The sequence below is a fragment of the Nicotiana tomentosiformis genome, chromosome 4 (assembly GCF_000390325.3).
Source record: "Nicotiana tomentosiformis chromosome 4, ASM39032v3, whole genome shotgun sequence".
Lineage (NCBI taxonomy): Eukaryota > Viridiplantae > Streptophyta > Magnoliopsida > Solanales > Solanaceae > Nicotiana > Nicotiana tomentosiformis.
In genome coordinates, this window is record NC_090815.1 from 137,501,896 (window position 1) to 137,516,362 (window position 14,467).

The following is a 14,467-nucleotide window of genomic DNA, read 5'->3' on the forward strand; positions in this document are numbered from 1 at the left end:
GACCCGTCAAAAATTTCAACTGCAAATTTCGCATTTGACATAATTCTTGTCATAAGCGAAAATGCCAACGACGTATTACTGACACCCAATGTAGACTCTTTATTTTTATTATCTCCTATTTTTGCTACAGATATTATTTATTTGCTGACAGTACATAACACAAAAGTAATTCTTTTCTGATATCGAAGTTCAGAATATACTGCAACCACAAAGCATACTAAGATAGAACCTTGGCTCTGATATCAATTATTGCGTTAGCCGAATATATAGAGAGTGATTATATCACGTCCCAAAATCTCATCTGTCGTGATGGCGCCTATCTCAATACTAGGCAAGCCGACAATCTCAATAAACCACCATATCTTTTAAGTTTAAAAACATAATAGTTAGATTCAGCGGAAGAAATCTCACAAATACATATATAAACACTCCCAAAATCCGGTGTCACTAAATACATGAGCAACTAAATGAGTACAAGATCTGACTGATAAAATCACTGTCTGCAAATATAAAACAGTACAATAACAACAAAAAAAGGAAGGGAGTCAAAGTATGCGGACGCTAAACAACTACCTTGATAATCTCCATAGAATAAATTCTAAAATCTAGCAACCGCCGTATTCGGGAGCACCTGGATCTGCACACGAGGTGCAAAGTGTAGTATGCGTACAACCAACTCAATAAGTAACAAGACTAACCTTTGGGCTGAAAGTAGTGACAGCCTCAACAAGTATAGTCTAGTATAAAAATAACAATACAGAAATGTAGGCATGCTTTCATGTTCAACAGTTACTCTCAGTACAAATAAAATAGATCAATTCTGAATAATGTGAGGAATATGATATTTATGTATCTACATGTCAATGTACATACTGTATGTGATGCACCTTAGTGAAAACTCTATGTACTCCCGATCTAAAAATACTCAATCACTCAGTATTGTATATGGCCAATCCAGCCCAGGGAAGATCTATCCCAAATATATATATGTATATCCATCAACTAACAGTCAGTCTCTCAGTACTATATAAGGCCAATCCAGCCCATGGGAGGATCCATCCTCGAATATCAATTATTCGGACAAGATTCATGTCCAAGGAAAATTCATCCCTCAATATAAATACTTCGGGCAAGATATATGCCCAGGGAAGATCCATCCCTCAATATAACTGCTTCGATATATATATATATATATATATATATATATATATATATATATCAACTACGCTCACTGCGGGGGTGCAGACTCCGGATGGGCTCCATCAGCCCAAGCGCTATAATAGCCAGATTCAGGCATAAATAAATAAATATAACTATCATTCAGAATCTCCAGTCTCTCGGGCTCTCAATGACATGAAAAGTCAACATGGCATGATGATATGAAGTATCAATAAATGACAAGAGAGACTCAGATATGATATGCAAGTGATAGATGTGACTAAGTACAACATTGTAAATTTAAACAAATAGTTCAACAACAATACGACCCATGTGAGTCCCAAAATATATCGGCGCGTAGCCAAATCATGTTATTTAACATGATTCTCAGTTCAATTTTTCTAACACGTGGAGGATGTGCGGATAATGACATTTATTTAAGCATGCAACTCCACGGAATTAATTAAGTCACAATTCCTATGATGCATTCTCACACGCCCGTCACCTAGCGTGTGCGTCATCTCCAAACAATTCATATAATATGTAATTCAAGGATTCATACCCTCAGAACTAAGTTTAGAAGTGTTACTTACCTCAAACCGTGTAATTTCTCACTCTGCTATGCCCTTGCCTCGTGAATTAGTCTCCGAAAGCCTCGTATCTAGCCACAATTAATTTTATTCAGCCAATACAAATTATTGGAATTAATTCCATAAGAAAATACTAATTTTTCAATAAAAAATCAAAAATAAATTAAAAATCGGTCGTGGGGCCCACGTCTCGGAACCCGACAAAAGTTATAAAATATGAACGCCTATCCAACCGCGAGTTCAACCATATAAATTTCACCAAATTCTGACATCAACTCGACCCTCAAATCTTAAGTTAAAGTCTTTGAAGATTTCTACCATTTTCAACTCAATTTTTACCCATTTGAACTCAACAATCTTTCCACAAACCTTATTGGTATGTATATGTATAAATAATACTATCACACCCAAGAATCATACTCTTAATCACCCATCATTTACCCCAAATCCGAAATTGAAGAATTGAAAAAAGAAATTCTTACCTCTTTGAAGCTCTAGCAAGATCCTTGTGAAATCTTCAAACCTTGAACATGAATTGATGGATAAATGTCTAAGTTTTCACTTTCTCTCTCTAAAATGCTATCATCTCTCTCTAAAATGTAAGATGAAACCCTTCAAAATGACTCAAATAGTGTTTTATAAGAATGGGGTCGGGTTTATAAAACCAGAAAAATGAAGCCCCGAAACACACTGTGCGGTCGCATAACACTTCTGCGGCTCGCGAAATGGCCGCGAAATGTGGCCTCCGGAACTGGGCAAGGCTGCCTCAGTCTGCGGTCGTTATGCGGTCCGCGCACATATTTTGCGGTCGCATAATGCACCGCAGAACTGATATACGGTTGCATAATGCGCCGCAAACTTTCCTCCACACTTGCCCCACTCCTGATTCACTCTGCGGCCATTATGCGGTCCGCAGAGTGATTATGCGAACGCATAGTGGGCCGCAGAAATGACTTTTTTCCGGCAAAAAAATTCCTTTACTCTTTAGTGCATTTTCAACCCCAAAAGTCCGAGCCGCGGCGAGACCTTTGTACTAATTAATCTATCTCGGCACCACAAAACCTTTTCAACTTAAGTTTTAAAGCTTAGAACTAAATGTTTCAAGTCATTCCAAAACCTCACCGGACCCGAACCAATTAACCCGGTAAATTATAAAATAACTGAAAAACATAACTTGAGCAGTAAATGGGAAGACGAGGTTGTAATACTCGAAATGACCGCCCGGGTCGTTACAGATTAAATCACAACTATTATATCTTAAGGTAGCTAATAAATAGTAAGTGAAACAATAATAAAAAGAATACCAGAAATTAACGAGGTTCGGCAAAATTTGATTTTTGCCTAGTCTTTGGACACAATCAACTCAAACTTTATTTTACTCTAAAAATATAAGTGAAATAATATAAAAGAAAAAGAAGATTCAAATGATACATGTTTTACAAATGAACAAAATATTTGCTATTTATAGAAGGAAAATGACCTTAATAATATTATGCATGACATCATATTAAGTGTGATTATGCAATATAATTACATAATACAACTATCAATTTCTTCCTTTCGTTGTGAAAGGAATATTCCCGCTAGTCGGCGTTAATCTTGTCATATTGAACAATAATTACTACTTATTTGCAAAAAACAGTCTACTTTTGGGTTTTTGAGGGTCGGAAGGAACCACGTCAGGATCTCATTGGGCGCACGCACACAAAAGTAAACGTAATGAATCTGAAGGGATGAAGAGCAAAGGGTAGAAGCCATGACTCTGCTCCAGCTTCCCCATCCTTCATCCTCCACTTTCATAACCCTCCCAAAGTTTTCTCCCAGTCGAAGTATACTCAATCCCTTTTCGCGCCACAAAGCTTCATGGCAAGAGGTCTGTGTGTTTTGTTGTTTTTTGCTTCTTCTGGTTGCAAATAACTAACCCGTTTTATTGAATTGAAGCTCGCCGGCGTTTTGGTATTCTCAGCGATTCCATTCACCGCCGTCAAAGCTATTGCCAACAGTACCTTCGGCGAAACACTCCGTAAACGCTTGGAAGAGAAAAAGAAGGTAGCCGTAGAGAATTCCGCAAAGTTCCAGGCACTCGCACAAATGGCGAGAAACGATAGGTAATCATCCTATCCCTATGTCGTGGTAAGCCATGCCCCTTTGTTTTCTGCTCTCTTCCATTTTACTGTATGTATTTATTTTGCCAAGAGTTATTTCCTGCTGGAAGTGAATTATCAACTGTATTAAAAGCGTAGTACAAATGTACAATATGGTGGAGAAACCATGAAAAGGAAGATGCAGACTTTCTTAAATGTAATACTAGTACATTTACTGCATTCAGCCGTGTACATTTCAGGACTATGATAGCCAAACTTTTGTTAGATTAAGCTGTATAAATCTCCGTGCTTAGAATTTTTTGTCTGCCTATAGTAGATACATTTCCACTTTGTTTTTACAACTGCAAGGAATTCACTAACCTGTAAATCTATTATCTCTACTTTGCAGTATCTGGTATGGAGAAGATCGCCCCCGCTGGCTTGGTCCAATTTCTTATGACTACCCTACTTATCTTACCGGGGAGCTACCGGGGGACTATGCATTTGACATCTGGGGGTTGAGCAAGGATCCCGTGGCCCTCCAGAAGTACTTTAAGTATAAAATTATCCTTTTGCTTCTATTAGTTGGTTAGGAATTACTTTTGTTCCGAGTAGATACTGATGATATTCATCAACAAGAGCAGCAGCATATTTCATAAATTGATTTTTGACCTTTTACGCTTAGCTTCCCATTAAATAATGCACATTGCCACTACTTTCAATAAGCTATTAAGAAATAACCATGATAGTTAGCGATTAGGTGATTTGTAAAATTCCCTACCCTCTTTTAGTCGGAAACAAAGTAGACATGTTTCTTGAGAAAAAATTGTAGCCAAAACATGTTAGATATTGTTATTTGAGGGGAAGGGGCAAAAGAGTTGCAAAATTTGTACCTGATGAGGGTTTAGGGCCATGCATACTTGCATAGGCATGAACGTTGCTCTACTGCCATACTTGTTTGGGATGAGAGATTGAAAATCTTCCAGCGTGGTTGTTTAGCAGAGTTCTCAATGTATAACCTTTTGGTGTTCTCGAAATATCAATAAACACTCATTCACACAAACTATTCTTGTTCAGAAACCATGGAGAAGCTCTGTTAAATTTCTCTTGGAACTTATTTCAGTTGTCATGGTTGCTTCACAGTTACGAAATACTGCACGCCCGGTGGGCTATGCTGGCTGCTCTTGGTGCTTTGATTCCAGAACTGTTAAACCTGACAGGACTCTTTCAGTTTGTCGAACCTGTTTGGTGGCGTGTGGGCTATTCAAAGCTTAAGGTTGGTATTTTTTGTGCATCTGCTGTTGCTCTACTTCCTTGTTAACAGCTGATGCTGCCATTAGCTATTTATATTAAGAGTTCCAGATTCTCTCATGATTGATATTTGCCCTGCTAAATTAAGGATCAGACGATCACCCTTTCTCCTACCGTTCGCTGACAATTTGCGTAAATGTGATGCAAAGTATAGTTCTAGCATTTATAAATATATAACACAATGTTTAGCAATGAAATAGTTGTTAGACTCTTTACTTGTCTTTTTTCCCAGAACTTCTAATGTTTCTTTTAGTTTTGATGTACTCAAATGGTCCAAGCCAAAGTTCTCTTTACAAGTTTGGGTCCACTTGCGCTACTTATCATGCTCTTTTTATTTTGACTGCTGAAAGGATAAACCATCTTTCTTCTGCTGGGGGCTTATAGTTACTTATTCTTTTTATGATAATGATCGCTCACCATTCTTATCAAATATCCATTGGATTGTTGAACCCCTAATGACCTGATGAATTCAGTATCCAGAACTTATGGCATGTGCCTTTTCTCTTATTTATTGCTCCCTATCTTTTTCCAGGGAGATACACTTGACTACCTAGGGATCCCTGGACTCCATTTAGCTGGAAGTCAAGGAGTCATTGTCATAGCCATTTGCCAAGCCCTTTTGATGGTGAGTATAAACACTTGCTCTGTGTGTATCTTTCTAGTAACAATCTTGATACCTAATGCTTTTACCTTAGTGCCGTTCTCAATTTACTGCACCGCAACTCCCTGCCAGGAATAGAAGTTCGGTTTAGATAATTCCGTTGATTCATAAAAATTGTTTAACACGCATAATACTCCAGTCTAAGGTAATTTTCCTAATTTTTGTTTCGATTGTTCAAAAAATGTTTCCTCTTCTCAAGGTCGACTCCCTACAATGCCTTTTCAACACCTTATTTATTTAAAATGTAATATGGGATTTGCTTTTAAACTAAATCAGTTAAACTATTCTAAGGGTTAACTTTAAATCAACTTTTTTAAGGTCTACTTCAAATTATATACAGTAAAAACGTTACTTCTGACCTCAAGTGCCTTCTCTAGTAAAAGAAAGGCACTTGGAATTGGGACACAAAGAGTAAGAGTAATTAATTGTGTGCACAACTCCATCCAAAGTCTTTATCCACATGAAACTTTGCGCAATTTTGTCTACCAAGGCATATACGACACAAGATGTGATTTAACAATAGCTGAGGAAGAATGATAGAGATCGACCTCAATGCAATAATTGGTGGTTTCTGGTGGTTGAACCTTTCCATATCTCTGATAGTTGAAGTTTATAGACTTTTATCTGGAAAGGGGTATCAATGGAGTCTTATTTTCTTTTCATACTCCCTTTGTTCCAATTTATGTGAACTTGTTTGACTGGGCACGGAGTTTAAGAAAAAATGAAGACTTTTGAAATTTGTGATCCTAAACAAGTCAAAAAGGGGTCCAGAGTATTTGTGTGATTATAAAAGCTTCTCATTAAGGGTAGAATTGAAAATTTAAGCTAAATTGTTTCCGAATTTAGAAAAGAGTCATTCTTTTTGGAACGGACCAAAAAGGAAATAGGTTCTCATAAACTGGAACGGATGTAGTATCTATTTTCTGGTTGTCTAGGTTCATTTATTTTAATTTTGCTGTAATCCCTTGGCTCCTTTTATCCTTCTTTTGGCCCTTGGTTAATATTGGTTTGGATCTCTAGTGTTTCAGATTACCTCGAAGATCCTGCTTCACATTGCTAGACTAAGCTTTGTGTATGAAAGTTTGTGTGCAAAAACGGTTTTCTGGTTATCTTAATTCTTCTTGTCAAAGGTGCAGTCTGTTTTGCAATGCACTCAATGTGTTAAAAGGTAGGGATTTTGCTGTCAAGGAGATGATTGAGAGTACAGTGAATCTATGAGCCGAAAGTAATATGAGCTTTTGGGCTTTGGCTCATGTTACTATTTTTCAAGATTAAGATAGCAACCCCATAGGTCAAGCTCTTTCTAGAAAGTGAAGTACAACATAGATTTGTGTTCAAATTTCATTCATATAGCTGATACTTGATTGGTTAAAATGATTAATGAATCGCTGCTTTCTTCTGCCATATTTGTCATGATAATTTAATTGTGCCGGTCTCGACCATTGCAGCTGGTTGAGAGAGTGAATATTCTGTTGAGAACTTTTGATGGTGCGTTGAGATAAAGGAGAAATGTTGATCTTAAGTTCCAATTGAATATTTCTCTGTTTTTGCAATCAAGGAACAATTTGCTACTTATTTCCCTTAAAATCCTAGACTCCTAGTGTCTGATGACATATTGGATACTTGCCTGTTTGCCATAGCTGATGAACACGTTGAAACAATTTCCATGGAGATAATCCCATGCGTAGGGAAGACTTTAAAGGATAATAAATTTTTATAGTCGATAGTTGGCAATTTCTACTCAAAAGAAACCACAGATCTGTAGGAACTGGACTTGGGAAGTGGCTTTTTTTCACATTATTAATGAGGAATGTGACTTGACTTTCTTCTTGCCTTGTAATTGGCTGTTCTTGTCATACTTTTGCGCGCATAGGTTGGACCAGAATACGCAAGGTATTGTGGGATTGAGGCTTTGGAACCCCTAGGGATTTACCTGCCTGGTGATATCAATTATCCTGGAGGTGTTCTTTTTGATCCACTGAATCTCTCTGAAGATCCAATGGCTTTTGAAGAGCTAAAGGTGAAAGAAATAAAAAATGGCCGCCTTGCTATGGTTGCCTGGTTAGGCTTTTATGTCCAAGCGGCTCTTACAGGTAAAGGCCCTGTGCAAAATCTTCTGGAGCATATTTCAGATCCATTTCATAATAACTTGCTCTCTCTTCTAAATTCTCTGTAGAAAGTTCACTTACCCAAGTTGTGACAGTGGGGGTTAATCCTATACCCTCCAGCTATAATTGTTGTCTTATTTGTATTGTGACGCTGTTATACATGAGCTCCCTAGTTTATCTAAACTCTCTTCTAAAAATGACATCGTATGTTGAAAAGGGGAAAACATTTTGCACCCAGAAGAGTATTCGAGGTTGTCCATATCCAGCGCAATTAACCTTATATGATCTTGTTTGTAATGGGAATGTAGAAAAAACTCAAGTGCTGGAATTAACCATATAGCTTGTATTTATGATGCGATGTAAATGATAGGGAAGAAAATATACTTCTTTTACATGTTATGTGGCACGCATCCTTTTTGTAATATGTAGAAATTTGCTCATTATGTATCACTTGAAAGTTACAATAAGCTAACTTACTAAACAATTTAATGAATTATTTTTTCAAGTCCTTTAAGAAGAATATTAAGGAATTTTTAATTTGCATTTTTCCCACTTTCTTGAGAGTCTGAAAGAAAATGGGAAAGGGAAAAGGGAGAAAGGGGTTTGGAAATATTAGTTGGGAGATAAGGGGGCTCCCTACGCGATCCTTCATGCAATCCTTCTTCTGCTAGTGCTTCTCCTTCCTCTCCCGATGTTCTGAACCAGAGCTTCTCCGACCCCTTCTCCTAATCCTTCAATAAGACCTCCAATAAATTCAATAACAACCTGAGAAGCAAGACGAGCAGCAGTCCCAAGCACATTGGGCTTTTCAGGAGGCTTGATTCCATATTCTTGGAGGCCGTTGATCATGGATTTAGCACACAATGCATGAAGATGGTAGTCACAAACTGTGCAGCTATACACTCGACCTGATGATCTTTTCTTCTTGCACGCACCGCACACCATTCCTGATTGAACATTACCACCTCCAGCCCCACCTGATAAAGCATTTCCTGGTGGTACGACTTTAAGTGGGTGTGGGTGAATGGGAAGTTTAACCTCGGTGGAAAGCATGGCACAACAGGGATGCATTTGGAAATTGCAGGAGTTGATTCTGCATCTGAATGTGAATCCTTTGGTGGATTTGCCGCAGACATCACACCTTGGCCACGTTATTCCAGCTTTAACTGATTTGTTTAGGAAAAGAAGATATGGAATTCTGGGGATGAGAAAAGTATACCAAAGAATATAGAGGCATTTAAGTTTGTAGAAGCATATATCTTAACAAAAAATGTACCATTTTGTTCAGGAAACATGTGTACCTTGTTTAGGTTTAGCATGGAAGACGAGTTGGTGTTGGCCATGGAAAGGATGAGCCTTAAGAGAGGGTGGAGATAAGGCACAAAAGTGATGAAGCTGAAAATCACAATCTTGGCATGCATACCTACGGCCAGCGCCAAACTCCTTGCAACCGGAGCAAGTAAATAGTTCCGAGAGAGTAATCTCAGCAAGTGGGTGCTTTGAGTGAGTATGATGAACAATGGTTCCATTGTGATGAGCATGAACCCCGTCGTGATCATCAGGTGGCTGGGGCGATGTTGGGAACTCTATGTAGGTTGGAGTGGGAGATGGCTGGTTACCACCCTTGGTCTTTGCAGCCGAGGAATGAGCAGAGGCAGCTGAGAGTGGAGCTTGTGTCAACGAGAACGAAGAGGTATTATTGAATCTTTTCATTGCTACTAGAGATGTCCCTGATCTCCTTAGGGGCTTTATGTTGGTGTTCTTCATCATGTTTTTGTTTGGTTCCAAAAGCGAAATTCTGAAGAACCTTAATGAGTTGAGTGTGAGCTAGCTCATATATTTATGCTTGGTCGGATGCTGGCAGAGAATTTTGTACGAAATTCAAAATAGCCAGATTTACAAGTGGTAATTAAAAAATAGTCACAGTTTCAAAAAGTAATCGAAATTTACCCATTCTTCATGTAAAGATAAGTCTGAACGAAAACACTGTTCAAAATCCGGAAAATATTCCAGCATAATATACTGAAGTTTGAATTTTTTCCATGTGAACTTCCAGTATAATATACTGGAGTTCCAGCATAATATACTGGTCCAACATAATATGCTGGAAGTTCATACAGAGGTGCTCCAATCTCTAGTATATTATGTAGGAACTTTTCGTGTTGCAGCAAAATAATGGCTATTTTTAATGACTTTGCAAACGCTGACTATTTTTCAATTACCAGTCCGAAAACTGGCGAGCCCGTGCTATTTTTACGATAATTTCTCTTGGCGTATCAAGTTAAATTAGTCGTGGATACAGTAGGTTGATTGACAAATTAAAAATAATCTAATTACGACGAATCATTTGAATGAATAGATATAGATGAATCATAAGTTGATACAACTAATTTGGAATTGAGGCATAAGGATTGATTTATCAGGTGAAACCAAAATGAAGCAATTACATTTGGTCGATAAAGTCAAAGATTAGCTTTTAAGGATTTCTTTGGTAGTGGACAAGTTTGAATTTTGAGGGAAAATGAGGCCCCTCTACCTAGTCCCTTTTATTCTCTGCAACAACAGGAGCAATATTTTTCAATCAAGCCTGTCCTTTTTTCCCTTTTTCTGTCTTTCTTACTACACCAGTAGACAACAAGAGCCATGGCACGAATCAAAATCACTTTCTGGGAAGATACTTATTCTGGTATAAAGTAAAGGTGTGGAAAATGTTAACAAAGCTGCCTTCTTAATTTTCTTTGGGGGTATTGCTTAAAAGAGTTGGCCACGTTCACTAAGGGGGCTTCGTGTAGATTGTGGATTAAAGATCAAGATCTTTACCCCCATTCCAATTTGCACAAAAGCTAAACACTACTACCGTATATGGTAGAATTTGAGCAGAACCTTTCTCTGTTGTCGAATCTATTAATTTCTGCATGATTAATAATTTACTGTAATTGGTTGGACTTTGTGTTCCCTATGATACCCAATTATTGCTGCTAATTCCATTCCGGAAATATTGCTACTTTCTCATACATATATACACACCAATTACAAACTAACAGCATATATCTTTTTCTTTATTTTCCCTTTTAGTTACTTGATTTGAAGATAATATATGGCATTTAATTATGTCGTATGTACTTCCAATATATCTGCATAATGTTACTGTAGGATCAGGAATTTCAATATTAATCTTTTCAAAGTTGTATTATTCGCACTTTATCCCTCTTTCTTCCATTGTTGATTGTCATCTCTCATTCCCACTTTGGTTACGTATTAGTGCCATATGGTTCCCAAATATGTGAATGCCCAAGGGCCAAAACGGTCGATCACTCTCTCTTTAGGATATGTTTGGAAAGCCACCCTATAATTGGAATTGATGTAATTACTAGGTGGTAATTACACAACCTAGTAATTACACAATATAGTAATTACGCTGACATGTTTGTTTGTCATAACGTAATTACAGTGTAATTACAAGCGTACTGTTTGGTTGCACAGTGTAATTACTCAATTAGATTAAATTTTAAATGAAGTAATTATCAAAACTTAAAAGTTAATATCATAAATATATGCTTATAAATGATATTAGATTTGGTATTTAAGATGCATTAATTAATTATAAACTTGAATATAACGAACTTGAATATACATTAATTAGTAATCATATATTTAAAACTAATATTGTAAAAATAATTGATATATATTTTTCAAATTAATAATATTTAATAGAATTAATTATAAAAACTAAAAACATACGTTTTGTAAGAACATCTGGAATGCATGTTTGATAAAATAATATAATGTTATAACATTATTCAAATGTTTGACAAAGCTAACTTATCAATTCTAACTAAAAAGATCGAACAACATGCAATATGAAATAACAAGCCAATACTACTACGAGATGAAAAACAAATACTACTAAAACAAGTAAATTAGAACCATAAATATAACATAATTTCAAAATCCAAAAAAAAAAAAAATTGTTTAACATATTTCAAATTTCAACATAATAAAAATAAGTTCCAACACAACTTAAGAGTAGGAAACATAATAAGTTTATAACCTCATTCAATAATGAAATTCTAATTTATGACATTGCTCATTAAATGTCAAGTTTGTTAATGACTCATTATTTTTAATATTAGGAGGTATAATTTCAAAACACTAGAATAACAATGAAGTTGCACTAAATAAATAAAATAAAATAAATAAAAATTAAAATATACGAGCAATTACATGAAATCACAAGAAGTAAGGTAGAGAAATAAAAGATAAATAATGTACAAAGAAAAATATATTTTAAAATTTAAAAGGAAATTAAAAAGTAAAATAAAATTAAAAAATTAAAATAATGGAAATAAAAAGTTATAAAGGAAATAAATTAAAATAGAAACAAAAAAGAAAGAAATTAAAAAGTAACCTTGTAATTACATGGTATAATTACTACCAATTCTCACCTCCCCTTGAGAATTGGAGAGTGTAATTACACCTCTCCAATTATACTCAATTACATGCTGACCAAGTAATTACTTAGCGAGACAAATATGCCAAATTGTGTAATTACATCCAAATACACCCAAATCCAATTCCTAGGTGGCTTTCCAAACAAGCTCTTAATGTCAAACCAGTTCCCTCCCCCAAACTCCTCACCACAAAAAAAATAAGTTGTTGTATGTAGGAGTGTACATGGGTCGGGTTGGTTCAAATTTTCTAATTACCAAACCAAACCAATTGTATTGGGTTATTAAATCTAATTACCAAATCAAACCAATAAAAGTCGGGGTTTTTAATCTCAGTTTTTCTCGTTTTTTCGATTGTTTTTTCATAAAGTCTTCATAGCACAAAACGTAAAATTTGTGCTCCAAATATTTCTTTAATCCTAGTAAGCCAGAACTATATAAGGTGGTTTTCAATAAAATGACATAAATATGAGATGAGTCATGGCATTGTACTAAAGTATTCAACAATAAAGATAATAAAATCGCATAAAATAAATATTATTACTAAGCCATAATGAAGACAAACATAATTTAAAAAGAAATTTAAATTATGCAAAGAGGCATAATTTAAATAAAACAAGTAAGAAATCATGCAAAAAGGAAACCAAATATCACTTATGAAAGAGATTTCACCATGCGAACGGGCCTCCCATCGGCCCTTTGAAAGCTCGTGCCACGAGCGCTCGGAATAAGGCCTTTGCGATACAATGCCCTAGACCCACTCCTTGAGTTGGGGAACCGCGTTTGGGATCCGGGCAACAGCTGCACCGTCATAGAACATCGATAAGAAGGAAGGAAAAAAACGATAAATAAAACCTTGAAAACAAAATTATATACTTACGTTTCATGTTCCACTTCTTAGGGAACGACATGTGCTCGGCCGGGATCAAGTCAGAGGTCCTCACTCGGATGAAACGGCCTAGCCATCCTCGATCCCTATCTTCATCGATACTCGAGAACGCAACTTTACTAGCCCGACGGGTAAGCTTGATCAGTCCTCCCGGTAGAGTCGGGGACTGTATAAACGCATAAGGTGGTCAATCGTGAAAGGGCACCCCTCAATCTTGCTCACAAAGAAACGGAGGAGGATTACGATCCTCCAGAAAGAAGGGTGAATCTAACCGAGGGTTACCTCATATCTCTTGTAGAAATCGATGATGACCGGGTTCAAGGGATCCAACGTGAAGGGATACGTGTAAAAACTTAAAAATCCCTCAACGTGGGTGGTGATGGCTTCGTCAGGTTCAGGAACCACCACATGTTTGTCAGCCCAGTTGCAATCCTTTTTGACTTCAACGAGAACATCCTCGATGATCGAGCAGATGTACCTCGAGACCGCCTCACATCGGCCTGGTACGGAAGAAGGCTTTTCAACCTTGAAATCGGCATTGACCGGGTACCCCCCGGGAATAAACATTTTCAGAGGAGGCTCCGGTGACGGTTCCTCGATAGCAGTGCGCGAGACAGTTTCCTCGGTAGGCGGCCGCGAGGAAGAGGGAGTTTCTTCGCCATTTCTTTGAAAAAAGAAGGGAAAAAAGGGAGTTAAAAGAGTATGCTTCATGGTTTGGGATAAGACACAGCAAAAGTTCTTATAAAAGGATTTCAGAGTAACCAAAAAATCAATGCTTGGAAGTGTTGAAATTTCTAAGGTACGAGGTCAGAAGGTTTGAAAGTAAAGTTTGAATGAACTAATAAAGGGGGTATTTATAGTTTCTCAGCGACTGTTCACATCTGGGAGTGGCCGACCGGCAACTGACGGGCATTTAATGCCATTAAGACGTGATTAACGAGACGTTTCGACTGTTTTGTCGTTTCTGTCACAAAATATCGAAGTTAGGATCGGAAGTTCATGTCGTTTCTCGTTATCTACTCTCCGAAATACGAGGGGACTATCTGTATACGGTCGAAATCGAGCTCGCCTACAACTTGGTAGATTAGGCTTGGAACGTGGCAACCAAGTGAAGATCAATCTCGAGTCCCACCGATCTAGAACCCGATGTCGGAATGCCTACCTTCGAGGAGCAGTGAGTCCGTTGTCAACCTTAGCTGCGAACGAGCTCAGAGAAAC

General features: G+C 37.0%; 2 protein-coding genes across 2 annotated transcripts; one reads left to right on the forward strand and one right to left on the reverse strand.

Annotated features, from left to right (window-relative positions):
- Positions 1-3,391: 3,391 nt before the first annotated feature.
- On the forward strand, positions 3,392-8,432 carry LOC104092134 (chlorophyll a-b binding protein 7, chloroplastic). Its single transcript, XM_009597655.4, has 6 exons — positions 3,392-3,621; positions 3,690-3,856; positions 4,242-4,388; positions 4,976-5,108; positions 5,676-5,768; positions 7,678-8,432. Exons 1-6 carry the CDS (start codon positions 3,505-3,507, stop codon positions 7,978-7,980), a joined length of 960 nt encoding a protein of 319 aa, XP_009595950.1. The 5' UTR covers positions 3,392-3,504; the 3' UTR covers positions 7,981-8,432.
- LOC104092133 (uncharacterized) lies at positions 8,236-9,737 on the reverse strand. The gene is made up of 2 exons (XM_009597654.4): positions 9,214-9,737; positions 8,236-9,078 (listed from the first exon to the last, which is right to left on the reverse strand). Exons 1-2 carry the CDS (start codon positions 9,680-9,682, stop codon positions 8,561-8,563), a joined length of 987 nt encoding a protein of 328 aa, XP_009595949.1. The 5' UTR covers positions 9,683-9,737; the 3' UTR covers positions 8,236-8,560.
- Positions 9,738-14,467: the final 4,730 nt, after the last annotated feature.